General features: G+C 47.8%; 1 protein-coding gene across 2 annotated transcripts in view; it reads left to right on the top strand.

The window, feature by feature from the left end:
* Positions 1-15,515, top strand: part of CDCP1 (CUB domain containing protein 1) — a 56,300-nt gene extending 40,785 nt beyond the window's left edge. The window contains exons 5-9 of one of the 2 annotated variants that reach the window (XM_014852483.3): positions 4,221-4,442; positions 5,458-5,838; positions 7,260-7,622; positions 9,713-9,800; positions 12,184-15,515. In XM_014852483.3, the coding sequence (XP_014707969.3) occupies positions 4,221-4,442; positions 5,458-5,838; positions 7,260-7,622; positions 9,713-9,800; positions 12,184-12,616 (1,487 nt within the window). In that variant the 3' untranslated portion in view covers positions 12,617-15,515. Of the gene's footprint in view, positions 1-4,220; positions 4,443-5,457; positions 5,839-7,259; positions 7,623-8,983; positions 9,265-9,712; positions 9,801-12,183 lie in introns of those variants that run through there. The other variant, XM_044754493.2, reaches the window with a different exon arrangement.
* Positions 15,516-16,626: the final 1,111 nt, after the last annotated feature.

A 16,626-nucleotide genomic window follows, 5' to 3' on the forward strand; every position in this document is an offset into this window, starting at 1 on the left:
GCTCAGGGCTAATCTTCCTCAAAAAAATAAATAAATAAACTTCAGAAGCCACCCAGAGCCTTTAACTGAATGTTGACTCTGTTTCTGTTTTTTGTTGTGTAACTTATGCTCTGTGAGTCTTAAATTTGTCCTGGTGGAATTGACATGTCTTGTGGCCTCTGACTTAGTCCCATGGAGCCCATTTTCATTTTAAAGTGTCGATGAAAATAATCCATAACCAATCTATAGATCAAAACTGGGGGGAGTTTATTATGAGCCAGATCTAAGGACTAGCCTAGCCCAGGCCTTCCTTCCCCAAGGAACAAAGAGGAGACATCACGTATGATAGGAATGTCCCCTTTTACAACAGTCACGAGATTGCCTAGCGAGCACAGCACAGCTATTCACACAGCAGGTAGTAGGTCTGCTGTCTCCGTTGACACAGCAGGGTGGCAGGTCTGTTGTCCTCCTCGAGCTGGGGGGTCACAGGGTGGGCAGAGCAATCAATCCCTAGCCTAGGGAGAGATGCTTATCTTTAAGGAAATGCCAAAAGGAGGAAATTGCATCTTTATCTTAAGGGCATTTGTTCTTGTCTTTGATAGTAGCAAAGGCTTAAAGCAGATATACAAGGCATGCTTAATAGCCATGCTAGGCCCTTTTGGGAAAAACAAGATCGGGCCAGATTAGGTTTACACCAAATGGCTTCCTCATATACTCCAGTATATCCTCTTGCTTGCCATTTGTTTATCAAAAGTAAGAAATCTCTAACTATAGGTAGCCCCAGAATAATTAGGGGCCTTTGTGAAACTTCAGTCAATAACCTAATCCCTTCAAAGGTTCCCAGTGTCCGTAACTATCAAATAGTGAGAGATTTTCTTTTTTGTGGGAGGGGTCTTTTTAATCCTCAGTCTCAAATGTTTTTCACGTGAAGGAAACACCTGAAGTGTTGTAGAAAGAATACGGGATTCTTTGGCGGCAGGAAACTGGGTCCAGACCACAGATGTGCCCTCTAACCGCTGAGTAACCCTGAGCAGTGAATTTGAAGCTCCCCGTGGTCTCCTCTGTGAGGATGGGATAAGGCAGCTTGTCAAAGCACATGGAAGACACTGAGTGAAACTCTGCCTTGTCTTTCCAGAGATTTACGAATGTTAATAGGTGACCTTTACATTTAAAGGACCTCATCTGTGAGACGGGAAGGCTACACATTTCCATCCAGCTTTGCCTGCGGAAGCCACCTAAGAAAACCTTCCTTAGGTGGGGTCAAAACAACTAAGATGAGTTTTAAAGGACAGTAAGAAATGAGCCGAATGTGGGACTAGGAGATTGAAAAGCTTACCGTTTTCTAAATCAAATCATATTTAAGTTAACAACATTAGAATATATACTCCAGCCCTGGACATGATATCTCTCTGATTAAAGCACTATTAGGCATCATGGTAAAATTTACAGAGAAACAGACAATAAGAACTAAAGAAAGGAGTCAGCAGATGTGACAACCCTAAGGCATTTCCCTAATTATGCTTCTAATTTGACAATGAGCTCCCTGGCACCCAGTTCAAAGGGAGCAATTCCATTAATGAGACGGTTCTTGTTCCCAGGAAGGAAGAAGCTGGGCAATCCTCTTGGGAAACAGAGCTTTCCCAGCTGTCATTGAACTTAGTCCCTGGAGCTGTAGGCAGAGAGGCTAAGGGACCTGATGGACACATGGGCAACCCCTTGAACTGCAAAGGCAGCCCCACCGTGCGCAGGCTCCCTCCTGATTCGATGACTTTCTATAAAAGCATAACAAATGGAATTAAAAAGCAACTCCGTAAAAAGTGATCTCCAGGGCTTCCTAGGGTAGAGTCTTCTGGGAATGACATTATAAAGAGAAAGGACTCTTTTATAAAGTAATCTGGTAATCTATTCTAAATAGTGGAAAAAATATTCCTATCTTTCACCTAACAATCAGTTCTGGGACTTTATCCTGAGGAAATAGATTAAAATTAAACATGCACATGTACTTTCTAAAGTCTTTTATTTCTAATGGCAAAATCATAGAAATCGCCTAAATGACCAATAATTGGGCAGTTTTTGCAAATTACGTAAGAAATATGTGATTATTGTCTTATTAAAAATTCAAACGTTACAGACAAAGCTAAAACCCGCTCCCCACCTCCGCCGACCACCTGCAGTGTCCCCACTTCCAGGCCCTTCTCCTGGAGGAACCACAGTTTTGGATTTGTTGTACTTCTTTCCACATCTTTTTTCTCCTCATTTACATACATAAGTATGTACATGTAGAAATAGCTATTTTGTTTTACAAAGAGATTTTATAATCAAATGGTGTCATAGTCTGCGTATTGTTTTACGGCTTGCTGTTTTGCTCATACTGTATTTTGGAGGTTCTTAGATTAGTATATTTAGATTTCCCTCATTCTTAACTGCGGCATAATATTCCATTCATGAATACTCCATAGTTTATTTAACTATTCCAGTATCAGGTGGTTTCTAGTTTTCCGCAAGTACATTGCTGTGGTGCAAACGTGGCATATATCCTGGTCACGCTGCTGGCTTCACAGGGGTGTGGGGTTTTTATGTTTAAACCATACACTCTTTTAATTTGGTTTTCTCTGATTACAAGTGATGTTAAGAATGCTTCATATTTCGGATTTTGGACATTCATATTTCTTCTGTGAACTGCTCAATCATTCTATGTTGCAAATATTTTCTCCCAGTGTGTCCCTTGTCCTTTAATGTTATTTATGGCACCAATTGTCAGAGTAGTGGTTTAGTGGTTAAGATTCGATGCTCTCACCATGGTCTCGGTTTGTTTACCAGTCAGGGAACCACACCACCCATCTGTGGTTGTCACCCTGTGGCAGCTGCATGTTGCTGTCATGCTGAAAGCTATGCCACCGGTATTTCAAGTCCCAGCAGAGTCACCCATGGTGGGCAGGTTTCAGCAGAACTTCCAGACTTAGACGGACTAGGAAGAAGGACCTGGCCACCCACTTCTGAAAAAATTGGCCATGAAAACCCCATGAATAGCAGTGGAGCATTGTCTGATAAAGTGCCGGAGGGGGAGAGGATGGTGCAGAAACTCTGGGCCGGGTCCCGCTCTGCTGTACACAGGGTGGCTAGGGAAGGGAAGTGACTTGACTACACCAACAACAAATTGCCAGAGAGATTTTTTTTTTTTTGCTTTTACAATTTGTGTTTACTCCACACATATAAAGATACTCTCTTTGTTTTTACTGTGGGGACTGCTTTGAGGTGCCAGTCTAAGTTTATTCTTTTACTAATGGGAGAGTCAGCTCTCCCGGCCCAGCCTACAAAGCAGTTCATCATTTTCTCACTTATTTGAAATAGAGCCTAATATCTGTGGTTCTATCCATCTATGAATCTTCTCTCCCTGCGCTAACACCACACTGTTGTCAATTACTATTCATAACGGGAGAGTATTGAAATAAAGGATGGAAATCTCACTTGGTTGACTATTATACAGCCATTAAGATTAATGAATGTTGAAAAAGATTAGAGAATATGAAAACTCTATGGTAAGATAAGTAAAACTGTATAAAATAATAAAGTAAAAGCTGAGTATAAAATTTTATATACACTATACTTTTAATCAGGTGAAAATATGCATAATGTTAAAGAACAAAAGTTCAACCAAGTAAATTTGAAGATCTAATTGGCTTTTTTAAGCAGTTCATGAACTGGGCTGCGTCTCATCTGGCAAATAGAGAGATACTCCAAGGAGTTGTACAGAATGGAAGGTTTTTATAGCAGAAGGAGGGTGGGGCAAGGAAGTTAATGGCAAAAGAAAAGAAAGGATTGTTTCTGGCCTGGGCCTCTTCTGGGGAGGGCACTGCGTGGGTTCTATGCAGATTATCTTAGTGCTGCTAATCAGGAAATTTCAGATGGACTGTTTAAAGGTCACCTTCCTGGGAGAGGGTGAAACTGCAATTAAGTCTTGGTTTGCTGTCATGGGGGCAAATGACTCCATTTTGGACCTGTTATTTCTTCTTTAACAATTCATATGAATGAGGACTAAAATGAATTTGAAGAAATGCAAGCAGTTAACTAAGGGTGGTAGAAATGCAGTCCATTATTTTTCTTTTTATATTTCTTTTAAAATTATTGTGATGTTGCCTTAATAATAATAAAATCTCTCCAAGGTTTTGTGCTAATTTTTGCCATGTCACTGGGTTGCTGCTGATCTATTCTTCACGCCTGTTTTCTATTTGTGGTTCCAGATAAAACCTACGTGGTCGACTTGAGTGATGAGCGAGCCATGTCGCTCACCATCGAGCCAAAGCCCATCAGACTAAGCCGAAAGTTTGTCCCCGCCTGCTACGTGTGTCTGGAGACTTGGTTCTGCAACACCACCCTCACCCTGACATCTGGCTCCAAACACAAGATCTCGTTCCTGTGTAATGATCTGACACGGCTGCGGATGAACGCCGAGAAAACCATAAGTACGCCCCCTTAGTGCACCCTTCCCAGACCGTGGGCAGCTCTCCCTTCCCTGCTCTGTCTCCTTAGTGGGGTCCCCTGGGTAGTTTGCAAGTAGTATGATCAGCAACGTCCCCCGCAGTGCAGGTTGAGCAAGGCTGAGCAAGAAGCAGACGCACCCCCTTTAGGATCAGCAGTCTCAGCTGGAACGTGCATCCTTCAGAATTGCATTCTCCGTGTCTGTGCTTATATCTCCATGCCCAGCCTTCCAGTCTCTCTTATGAAATCCTCTCCTCCTCTTCATAGCCTTCCCAGCTTCGCCTGTCAACATGCCCCCTACTTCCACACTCACTGCCCGCTTCTCTTCTCTCGCATGAGACTGAGTCTTGAGGTCAAGAACTTTGGCTCATTCCTTTTGCTATCCTTTTAGCCCCCAGCAGTTCTGGGCATGTGCTAGTCACGTCATAAATGTTTGATGACGGGAGGGCAGCCAAACCAATAGTCACCTCCCAGCTGGGCTACCATGGTCTCTGACCTGGACGCTCTCAGAGTCTCTACAGATGCAGCAGCTGAGGCCACGAGAGGCAAAGCGGCCTACTGGAGGCCACCCCACTGGGAAGTGGCAGAGTGGGAACATGAGCTGAGATGTCCCCAACTACACTCCAGCCTCTAACCACTGCACAGAACGGCCTCCCCACAGATGGGACCACTGGGAGGAAAAAAATCTGTGCCCTGCCCACATGGCATGTAGCATCTAAGGTACAGATACACACAGGAGAGACCTTGAACAAACAGGAAAGGAAAATTTCAACACTAAAAACTCCTCAGAAGTTGGTCTGCCAGTTTAGTAGTCAGTAAGAATGTGAGAAGAGCAGGAGGGGAAGCCAGAAAAGGAGCATCAAGGAGCCAGCAGCAGAGGACAGAGTGGGAGAGGAGAGACCAAAAGGAAAAGCAAGAAAGCCTCGGGCTGACTGGAGAGCTGGGGGATGTGCTTCCAGTCTCCTCCCGGCCTGGGTACCATGAGCCCCTCTTTTCCAGGCTGCACGGACCACCGGTACTGCCACAAGAAGTCTTACCCACTCCAGGTGCCCAGCAACATCCTCCAGCTGCCTGTGCAGCTGCACAACTTCTCCTGGAAGCTGCTGGTGCCCAAGGACAGTCTCAGCCTGGCACTGGTGCCGGTCCAGAAGCTGCAGCAGCACACATACGAGAGGGCCTGTAACACCAGCTTCAGCTACCTCGTGGCCAGTGCCGTCCCCGGCCAGGACCTTTACTTTGGCTCCTTCTGCTCCGGAGGCTCCATCGAGCAGATCCAGGTGAAGCAGAACATCTCGGTGACTCTCCGCACCTTTGCCCCCAGCTACCAACAGGATATCTCCAGGCAGGGCCTGACCGTGTCCTTTAGACCATACTTCACAGGTAAGGGGACTTTCACTCCCTCCCTATCTCCATGCCCCTCAGCCTTGCTTGTTTGGAAATTCATCTTATTTTGATTTTGTGATCATCTTAATTAAGTTGTAATGTGAAGAGAAGGGGTAGCTGAGTGGGACAGTCCTCACACAAGAAATTTGCAAGATGGTGAGTCCTGATCCCGACTTTACCATTTACCTAGTGTGGAAAATTCCAGGAGTTAGAAATAAAACTCTCTGACAGTGGGAGGTGCTGGCTGGTAGGCAGCAGAACAAATAATCAGTTCCGAGTCTTTTTTGGAAGCAGGCAGGGCATAAAGGAGGACTAACGAAATATTCCTGAGTCCTGGATTTTTAAGGTGGTGACATAAAAATCCTTGTGCAGACAGTTTTATGATTCTACTTTGACAACTCAGAATGCAGTGTGGAGAGCAGGGAGGGAGGAGTCCTGGGAGAGAGATGGACTGAGAGTGCTAGGGTCCTGGTCTCCTGCCTGGTGGAGCAGACCCCTCTCGGCAGCTAGTGTATGATCGTCAGTGTTCTGAGGCAGCAAATGAGGTCTCAGTAGGTCACAACCGTGAACTCGACATGGCTGATGTTAAAAGTCCCAGTCGCCATTACAAGTTGCTCCAGGTTAGAGGCCATTTTAAAATAGACCAAGCCTTTCTTTGAGGTTTACTTAGCACTTTTGTTCTCAGAGGCATGAGTGGGAGGGAGGGAGAAGAATCTTCGGCCATAAAATGAAGGTCAGTCCAGGCTGCCTGATATCTCCAGGGTCACCAGAGGAACTCCCTCTGGGGCGTTTTCGAAAATAAGACACACTCGCCTCAGCGTGGAATGGTGGGGGTTTATCTCACCCGAAGGTGAATTAGGGATTAGCTGACGTATCTGACGCTCTTTCAGCTTTGCGATTCTACAGTTCTTCCCAGAACTTGAAATGTTTTTAATCTCTGAAACCGACATCGGTGCATACCGGTCCCACCGTGGAGAGAGCCGGTAGATGAATGTTAGCTATGTTGAGGGCATTTCTGAAAGGAAGCTGAGTTTGACAAACTAGCTTGTTTTTTGTTTGTTTGTTTATTTTGTTTTTTTCAAAAGGCCTGAGCACCTAATCTGACTGAGACTCTAATCCTGTGCTGACCCATACCGTAGCCACTGGCCACATGTGGTAATTTAAATTAACAGGAAACAAAGTTACAAACTCAGTTCCGCAGTCACACCAAGCACAGTTCGAGTGTTCGGCAGGCACTCGTGGCACAGGCTGCTCCATCGGACAGCATGGATGAGGAACATTTCCCTAAGTGCAGAAAGTGCCGTCGGACAGCACTGGTCCAGACGGTTTAATACCGTCCCCTCCACCACTGCTTTCTCTCCCTTTTGGTTCAGTGAAACAACATCTGTCTGGATTCTCTTCCCTTTCCTTTCCTGCAGAGGAAGCTGTTTTCACGGTGACCCCAGACGTGAAAAGCAAGGTCTATCTGAGGACCCCTAACTGGGACCGGGGCCTGCCATCCCTCGCCTCGGTGTCCTGGAACATCAGCGTGCCCAGAGACCAGGTGGCCTGCCTGACCTTCTTAAAGGAGCGGACCGGCCTGGTCTGCCAGACAGGGCGTGCGTTCATGATCATCCAGGAGCAGCGGATGCGGGCTGAGGAGATCTTCAGCCTGGAGGAGGTGCTTCCCAAGCCAAGATTCCACCATCACAGTTTCTGGGTCAACATCTCCAATTGCAGTCCTGTGAGCGGCAAGCAGCTGGACATGCTCTTCTGGGTGTTGCTTTCCCCGAGGACAACAGGTGAGGGTCTTCAAGGTCTTTCAGGGATGGTGGGGGATAGTGAATTGGCAACTGAGAAGTGAGGAGCAAGTCTGGGAGGCAAGCCATAAAACATAGATTTGAGTCCTGGCTGTCCATGTAGCAGTCAGCTGTTGCATCAATAATGCTGCATAAGAAATCACTCCAGAACTCAGTGGCTTAAAAACAGCCATTTATTATTGCTCACATGTTGGCTGGGCAATTCTGGTCTGAGCTGGACTTATCAGGGTTCATTCACTCATGCACCTGTGGGCTGCTGCAGGTTGGCTAGAGGACTTTGCTGGTCTTGGCTGGGCACTCTTACACTTCTGGGCCCAGCCAAGATCCACTGGGATAACTGGGCTGCCTCGGCTCTCCTCCACATGGTCCCTTATCCTCCAGCCTGGGCCTGTTCTCATGGCAAAGGCAGAGAGGTCCAAGAGGGGCTGGAGGTAGCATGCAAGGTCTCTTGATGCTTAGGTTAGGAACTCATACACTATCCTTTCTACCGCATTCTTCTGGCCAGCCCAGATTGAAGGGGTGGACAGCAGGCTCCACCTCTTGATGGGAGGAGCTGCAGAGTCACATAGTAAAGGACATGGTCAAGGAGGGGGTAGAATTGAGGCATTTTTGTAGTCGGTCTACCACCATTTACTCTCTCTCTGACATAGAAGTCTCTTCACTCCTCTGATCTTCCTCACCTATAGAGAGTGGATGATAATAACAACCTCATAAAAGTATCGGTGGGAATTCAGCATTGGTGATTAAAATGTGGGGACCTGGAAAGTTGACACAGGTGCATGGTGCTGACATTTTTCAGTTAGTCCAGTGAAACACTGGAATCCATGAAATGCCCTCGGTGGCAGGCCTCAGAGCCCAGATGGGAGTTTGCCTCTCTGCTCAAAGTTGCAGGATCCATGGAAAAGTTTCAGACAAGGAAATGTGAGTGTGGCCGGGCAGTCTGTGGGGGGGCCTTGTTTGCCCTTTATTCCAAGGTGGTCCCAGAGCATCACAGAGTGTCAGAACCAGGAGGGACCATGGCGGTTGTTTCTCTCTGCCCCTTCCCTTGCTGGCGGTCAGAGAGATCGAGTGTCCACCCACGGCCACACAACTAGTGAGCAGCGAGAGAACTGATGGGAACCGACAGCCACAGAGCAAAGCTCTCCCACGCTCTCAAGTCAGCTCCTGGCTTTTCTTCCTCTCTTACATTTATTTTCTGTCATTTATTTCTATTCCTATTTTCTCCTAATCTCCCCTTTTGTTTTCTTGTTGAACAAGCAAGAAATTCTAAGTCCTTGTTGGAGGCAGGGCTCCTTCTCTGATTTATTTTCTTTTTCTTTTTTTTTTCCTTTGTACCGCTGCAGGAAAGAACAGCACAGATGAAACAATCCTCTGCTTAACTCCTCCCCCTCTGACTTCTGACTCCCTGTTTCTCCCACACCTCTCCGCTCTCCTCTCGTCCACAACAGGTGGTGGCCATTGGGGGAACACATGCGGGATAGGCCAGGAGTAGCCTTGGAGTAGATCTGGTAGGTCCCCGGTTTGTTTCAGTTAGCTATCACCGCATGACAAACCACCCCAAGATTTAGTGGCTTAGATGATAACCATTTTTCACAATTCCAGGGTCGGGAATTTGGACAAGTCCCAACAGGGTGGCTCCTCTCTGCTCTAAGGTATCTGGGGCCGTAGCCATACACCTTGAACAGCGATAGGGTGGCTAGGATGGTTTACATGGAGACAGATGTCAGGGCCCTTGGTGCTCACTTTTGGCCAGGTTCCTTGGTTTGTTTTCCTCATAGAGTCTCCAAATGGCTGGCCTGGGCTTCCTCACAGCCTAGTAGTCTCAATATAGTCAGACTTCTTATATGGTGGCTGACTTCTCTTCAGAGAGAAAGTGCAAGAAGCTGCCAGGCCTCTAAAAAGTTAGGCCCAGTACGAGCACAGCCCAGATTCTAGAGAAAGGAAACAGGCTCCTCGTAGTGTAAGGCAGGGAAGGAATGGCTGGCGGCCATCTTTGGAGACTCGACTCGAGTTCATCATCGGCCTAACCCCACTTGTCTCCTCCTCTCTCTCCCTTGTGTCTCTGCTCACAGACGTGACTGTCATCATCATCGCAGTGGTGGGAGGTGGCGCCTTACTGATGTTTGCCCTCGGACTCATTATTTGCCTTGTGAAAAAGAAGTAGGTGGAATTTCTCAAACTATCTTCAGCTGATCTGACACATCCTTAGCTCACACTGACCAGGGCTACTGTTAATTATTGACTGTTTTCTTGCTTCCCATTTTCTCCCTGAAGATCAATGTTAAATAATATTGCCAGATGTGAGTTATGCTTGGAGCGGAAAAAAGAATCTCATACCTAGCAGGAAAAAACCCAGAAAACAAAATACATATGTGGTAACATTTTAGCCTGTGGTTTTTATGAGCTGCCTCCATACAAGTCCCCTGGGAATCATTTGCCGTCGGCTCATTGATCATCACAGGGGTGATCCTGACAGCAAAATGCTCCCGTCAGCCCCGCCAGACCGGGCCTCTGAACCCGCTCCCTCTGTCACCTTGAGGAAAGCAAATGAATCCTGCCCTGGCTTGTTCTCCTCCAGTTTCTTAAACAAACTGTCTGTTTTATGCTTGTTTATGGGACTCCAGACAAGCACCAAAAAGCCAGCCCTGTGGGCGAGAGGAAGGAAGACCCAGTTAACTGACTCACACTCGCCTTCCTTCCCCTGGGGATGACGGCTTCTGTCTTACGAGAGAAAGTGTTGACCTCTTTAGACAGAGTACACACTGCCACCAGATTTTATCAATTCTGCTCGTAGTTCTGATTAAAGCCTTGATGGAGGGGGGGGCAAATCTATTTTCTTTAGCGTGATTTGACCTTCCAAAAAGCAAAAAAAAATTTTTTAATTAACTGGGTCCCTGAGCAAACAACTGAAATTCCTAAACAACGATGAGACTGTCTCGAAGTGTCTCCACTGATCAGGAAGGACCTGCCCACGGCAGATCCAGGAGAGGCCTCTTGTCCTTGAGATGGGATTGTACATCTATTGCATGGGGGGAAAGGACTTCTCTAACAAAACATCATTTCATTGTTTCTCTCGGAAACTTTCTCGTCTGGGGTACACAGTGTGTCCCACCCAGATCAGAAAGCATGGCATTAACACTAGGCCCAGCTTCCTCATCAGGAGGGAACTGAGTGATTGGAGGGTCTAGTACTTGCCTCCGTCTCTAAGCTGCCCCAGTTCTGGCCTGAGAATCACCAGCCCCAGACTTGCTGTAGCAGAGGCCACTGGCTGGCAGGTTGCATAAGGCTAATCCATCCCCAAGTTGGTATGGGAGGGTGGACGGGTTGTGCAGAGGGAATGAGGGAAGACAGTGCCACTGAACTTGTTCATCAAGCATGTATTTCCGAGAATCTCCTGGGCACTAGGAACCATGCAAGGTGCTGGGGATACAGCAGTGAGCAAGACACAGTCTCTTCTCCCACTGCCCAGGGGGACAGAGGGACTAAAGAGGCAGGCAGATAAAGAGGCAGTTTCAGGACAGCATGAGAAGAGCTTTGTGGGGACAAGCAAGGCACAGTGGGAGCACGAAGGAGGGGCATCTGTCACAGGGCTTCAGGCAGGAGCCTTTGGAATCCGTCATCCTGGCTAGAGACTCAGTGTTACGAGCTGAATGTACTAGATTTATTTTTGTCTCAGAAAAGTGCAGGAGCCTGTCCAGAATTACTGAACCGCCAGCCTGTGCATTATATGGTCCATTATGTTAATTGAGCTAATGTCCTCCGTTTGAATCACTGGTCAGCTGAAAAGTCAGCGACCCTGCTCTTGGCTCGTGGAGATGGAGACTGAAGCCTTGTTTTCCGTGACAGAGAGTGCTCATGCCTATCTGCATCCAAGTACCGAAGAACATTACAAACCAAACGTTAATGGTGTTGAGGAACTCTGGCACCCTGGCCTGAATTGTCTTCTTTCCAGCTCTTTCCCCTGTTGGAGGTTACTGCCAAAGGGACCAGGTCCCTCTGCTTATGCTGAGTTCTACCGTCCCCAACTCCAGCTAAAAACTAGGAAACAGCCTTCCATTCTGAGTCCCGGACATTATCATTTAGAATCTAGATGGTCAGAGCTTTTCCCCGTGCGAAAGAAGGATGAAGCCTTAGCTATAGGAAATGCTGAGAGAGTCGTAGAAGGTGGGCCTGGGCATGCTGTGCCTGGTGAGGTTGGGCTGAGACACCACCCCTTCCTAGTAGGAGAGAGGGCTTGTCAGTTGTCTCCACCATCAGATACTGTGCATCTATCCAGGCAAATTCAAGCACAGATAGTGTTAACAGTTCCCTCTCTAAACCACTCTCTAGTCCCTGTTTCCACCTTGAGAACTGGAGACAGGAGCTGGTCCCTCCTAAATGTTCACTGAGGACAGTAGTTTCAGTTTCAAACGTGAAGTAATTTGAAGGCCTTGGGGGAGACACGGTCAGAACCCTGACGGATCTAAGTTCCAGAAGGAATATACACATGGTGCATAAGTAAGATCTTTTCTTCCTGACTTCTGTCTTGTGTTCTTTCTCTCAGGAAGAAAAAGGAGATAAACAAGGGCCCGGCTGTAGGTATCTACAATGGCAACGTCAATACCCAGATGCCGATGCAGTCAAAAAAGTTTCAGAAGAGACGAAAGGACAATGACTCCCACGTGTATGCGGTCATCGATGACACTATGGTATATGGGCATCTGCTGCAGGATTCCAACGGGTCCTTCGTCCAGCCAGAGGTGGACACCTACCGGCCCTTTCAGGGCCCCACGGGGGACTGCCCTCCCTCCCCACCCCCCATAGGCTTCAGGGCCCCAACTGCAAAGTTGACCACAGATGAACCACCCCCTGACATCCCTCCTGAGTCTGAGAGTGAACCGTACACCTTCTCCCACCCCAACAAAGAGAATGTAAGCAATGGGAACACAGACATTCCCTTGCTGGATGTCCACAAGCCAGCGGAGCCAGGGGAATAACTTGGGCCCATCCCAAAGACTTTGCATGAAGCAGGGCACTGAGACACCCTTTAGGGTCTTCAACCAGAAATCCTAAAGAAGGAGAATTATATGGAAGGACTAGCAGGAGGTTTTCCTGGATACCACCAACTTCTGATTTCCAAGTGGAATCACTTCAATGACGAGACGTTGAAAATGATGAATTCTGATCTGGATACAATCAGCACAATTCACGTCCTTCTAAACTCAGGTTGGGCTGTGACTGTGACCCAGCCCGTAATGAGAGGGGAGAGGTGTAGTCACCCAGTACAGGGTTGCAATGAGCCCTGGATTCAGATTTGGATTTAGAACTCTTCAGGTCAACAATTCCAATCCCTAGGAGGCCACCAAGGTCCCTGCTCTCACTGGCGTCCCCTGGATGAAAATGGCAATGTACCTTTTTATTATTATTATTATTTATTTGTGGTCCTGTGTATTTAAGAAGTCAAATGTATAAGCGTACAGCTTGTTCACCTGACCTGGTGACAACTCGTGCCAATGGTTTGGATGGCTGGGTTTTGACTTCTACTGGTGACCACTAGATACCCATGTGCTTGTCTGCTGGGAAGTGGGAATGATTTACGATCTGTCCACCCAGAAAAGAGCATGTGTGTTTGAGCAGCGTTGATGCATTGATGCTTATCTGCTTTGATAAGAGACTTCTTGGTTCTCTCTCTCTGCGTGTGGTTATCCCACTGCAGAAATTCATTAAGTCCCATTGTCCTTTAGTCCTGGAAATAAGAGAAATTTCCTTCCATTGTCATGTGTGGCTCTCCCAGCTGCAGCATCTAAACAGAAACTCAGAGAGTATTTTCATCCTCTGAAAATGTTTAAAAATACACCAGAGAGTGGCCACCTGGATTTGTTTCCTATTACTGCTGTAACAAGTTACTGCAAGCATGGTGGCTTAAAACAACACAAATTTCTTATCTTCTGGTTCTGGAGACCAGAAGTGCAAATTGGGTTTCGCTGAGCTAAGATCAAGGTATCGGCAGAGCCACGTTCCTTCCGGACGCTCCAGGGGAGAATCGGTTTCCTTGCCTTTTTCAGCTTTTAGAGGCTGCTCACATTCCTTGCCTCCGATGGCTGGTCACGCTCCGATGGCTGGTCACACTGTGGCACTGTGACACTGAGCCTCCTGCTTCCCTCTTTCACTTATAAAGCCCCCCTGGATAATCCAGGGTAATCCCCACCTCAAGATCCTCAGTTCACTCACACTGAGAAGTCCCTTTTGCCACGTAAGGTAACATATCCTTATGTTCTGAGAATTAGGATGTGAACATCTTTGGGGGACCATTATTCTGCCTACCACACCTTCTTGTCACTGCAGGAGAGACTACAAAATGATCCGGCCCACAGGTGTGTTTTGTTTATTAGCTTGCAGAATCTTTTTGAGAATTAGTTACTAACACTTAAATTACACATTTTTTACATAAAAATCCAGATCTGAAGATCTGGCCATGCTGGGGTTCACATTCTCGCCTAGCCACAACTAGCTAGAGTTGAGAAGCAGCTCCACCTTTAGATGGGGCATCCACTTCATCAGTTCACCACAGTCCCCAGCACTCCCTGTCGCCTCCCTGTGTCTATTGCTATTGATCAATGCCCTTGCAGGGTTGCTTTTCTCATAATGAAATGGAAAGTTTGGGACCCATATCTCAGATCAAATGAGAACAGAGGCCTCAAGGCTGCTGTGTGTTTCAGGAAAGTTTTTTCTTATACCCCGCCCACATCCCTCATTTATCCTAATTACCAGCCCAGCTCCTGTGGGCGTTTGCCTCTGTGGCCCCTGTTCTCTCTGGGAGGAGGATCGTGTTGTGGCCTGTCAGCCCAGTCCAAAGTTCAGTATTTCTGTGGCAAATCCTCCTTTAAAAAATAAACGCACTTCGTTGTGTTCAGTGAATTCACCTTGGAAACGCACCGCCTAGACTTGTTCCCGTGCTGCTTTGCCTCCGTGAAAAGGAGCTTTGCAATTTCCTAAATGGTGTGTGCTCAAGGCTTCTTGAACTCTTTCCAGAAGGAAGTTTGTTGTTGGTTTTTTGTTTGTTTTTAAATTATGTCCTCGGTGTTGCCTATGGCACCTTTCCCTCTGAAAGGCTGGCAAACCCCCCAGGAAGGGCCACGTGAGGGCTGTGGCTTCCTTCCCTCCGGTGAAATTGTCTCATTCTGTAAAACCACGGGTGGAGCCCTGGCCCTCCCCTCTCTACCTTCCCGACCTCCTGGCCTCTTCTGAGGCTCACTCAGTGGGTGCTCTGCATTCCGCCCGCAGCGTGGCTGGCTATCTTTGGGCTGGCTGTCATCATACTTGTCACCTTTTCTTACAAGGGCCCCGGTGGCCATTTTCTTTTAACCAAGAGCTCAAAACTCCAGGCCAAATTGCTATCTTCCTGAGACTTAGGTGGATTTAATATTTTCTGAAAATATGCCTCCTTGAAGGGGCCAGCCCAATGTACCCCTGGCCCTTTGCTTTAAGTCCCAGCCCCACTTATGTACAATATTTCAGGGTCACTGGAAACCAGTGAGACACGTTTGTTAAGCCTATTTTGTGTCAGCACAGTGTCCCTCCACACTGGGTCAGCCGATGCCCCGGCCGCTGTCACGCCCGTCTGCTGGACCCGTGAGGAAGCCGGGTTTATACAGGCCTGATCTCTGATGCTGGGGTCACTTTGCATCCCGAAGCAGGAGGGGAAAGTCTCAAGGAAGAGTCAAGGGGGAAACGCATAAGTCCATGGGACGCAACCTTGGTCAAGCTTGGAGGACTGGTTTGTGTGGATCTGCAATGCTTAACTGGAAGTAATTTATTTGTTGTAGATACTTTTTAGGTAGCATTTTATTAATTTCCTACACTTTTTTAAATAAACAAATGTACTCCAAAAATGGGCATCAGGTTGCTTAAATGTTTCGGCCGCTTGTCCCCTGGTTCAGCTGAGGCCCCAATTTCCCAGTTGTTTATTGTGACAGGCTCAACAGGGCCTCAGTAGATGCCGTCTCCTCCACGTGCTTATGGTTCAGGAAGCTGCCAATGAGCAACTCAGAGGCCGGAGCTGGTTCTGTTCTGTTCTAGTTGAGGGAGCATGAGCCCCCTCTTCACCACTCCCAATACCTGACCCCCACAGAGGCCTGGGGCCGCCCTCATCACTGACTACAGAGAGCTCTAAGCCCAACACGGGCACTAGGCACCAGAACAGAAGCCAAGGGAGGGTGGTGGGTGATGGAAGCTTGAGATGGGCCCCCAGCACCCACCATGCACTTGGAGAGGAGACCCAAGTGCCTCGAGGAGACCAGACGTTGCTACGTAACAAACCAGCCCACACCTTACTGACTGAAGGACAGTGGTTTACTTTGCTCACCAATCTGATTTGAGCAGGGCTTAGTAGGGGCAGCTTATCCCTGCCTCTTGTGGACTCTCTGGGGCGGCTCAACTAGAATCCACTTTCGACGGTGGTATCACACAGCCGGCAGGTTAGTGCTGGCTGCCAGCTGGGTCTATGACTCCTCGTCCCTCAGGCCACTCCACAGGGCCTCATGGGCTTCCTCACAACATGGTGGTGGGTCCCAAGAGCGAGCGTTCCCAGAGTCAGGAAGTCGGAGCCACCAGTCTCTTGAGGCCTGGGCCTGGAAGCTGGCTTGGCATCACTTCCATTCTAGCCTATGGGTGCATCAGTCACAGAGCCTGCCCAGATTTAAGGAAAGGAAGCCAAGACCCCACGTCTCAGTGGCAGAGGGGTCAAAGAATTTGCAGCCATCTTTAATATGCTAGAGTGGGGCTGGGGAGATCAGAGCCAAGTGTCCGTGCCCTTGGGCAGCGCTGACCAACACTGTTCCCCTCGATCACCATGTCCACATCTGGGCCACATCCCACCTCTCTCACGGCCCCTTCTGGATCCTGTTTTGGGGCTTCAAGATTCAGTCTTCAGCATTCTGGCCTTTCTCCTTGCACACTGCCCCATGGGTTTCCAACCATGTCATCAATTCTAGGACAATGCCCCAAA

This window comes from Equus asinus, chromosome 21 (assembly GCF_041296235.1).
Source record: "Equus asinus isolate D_3611 breed Donkey chromosome 21, EquAss-T2T_v2, whole genome shotgun sequence".
NCBI classification, from domain to species: Eukaryota; Metazoa; Chordata; class Mammalia; order Perissodactyla; family Equidae; genus Equus; species Equus asinus.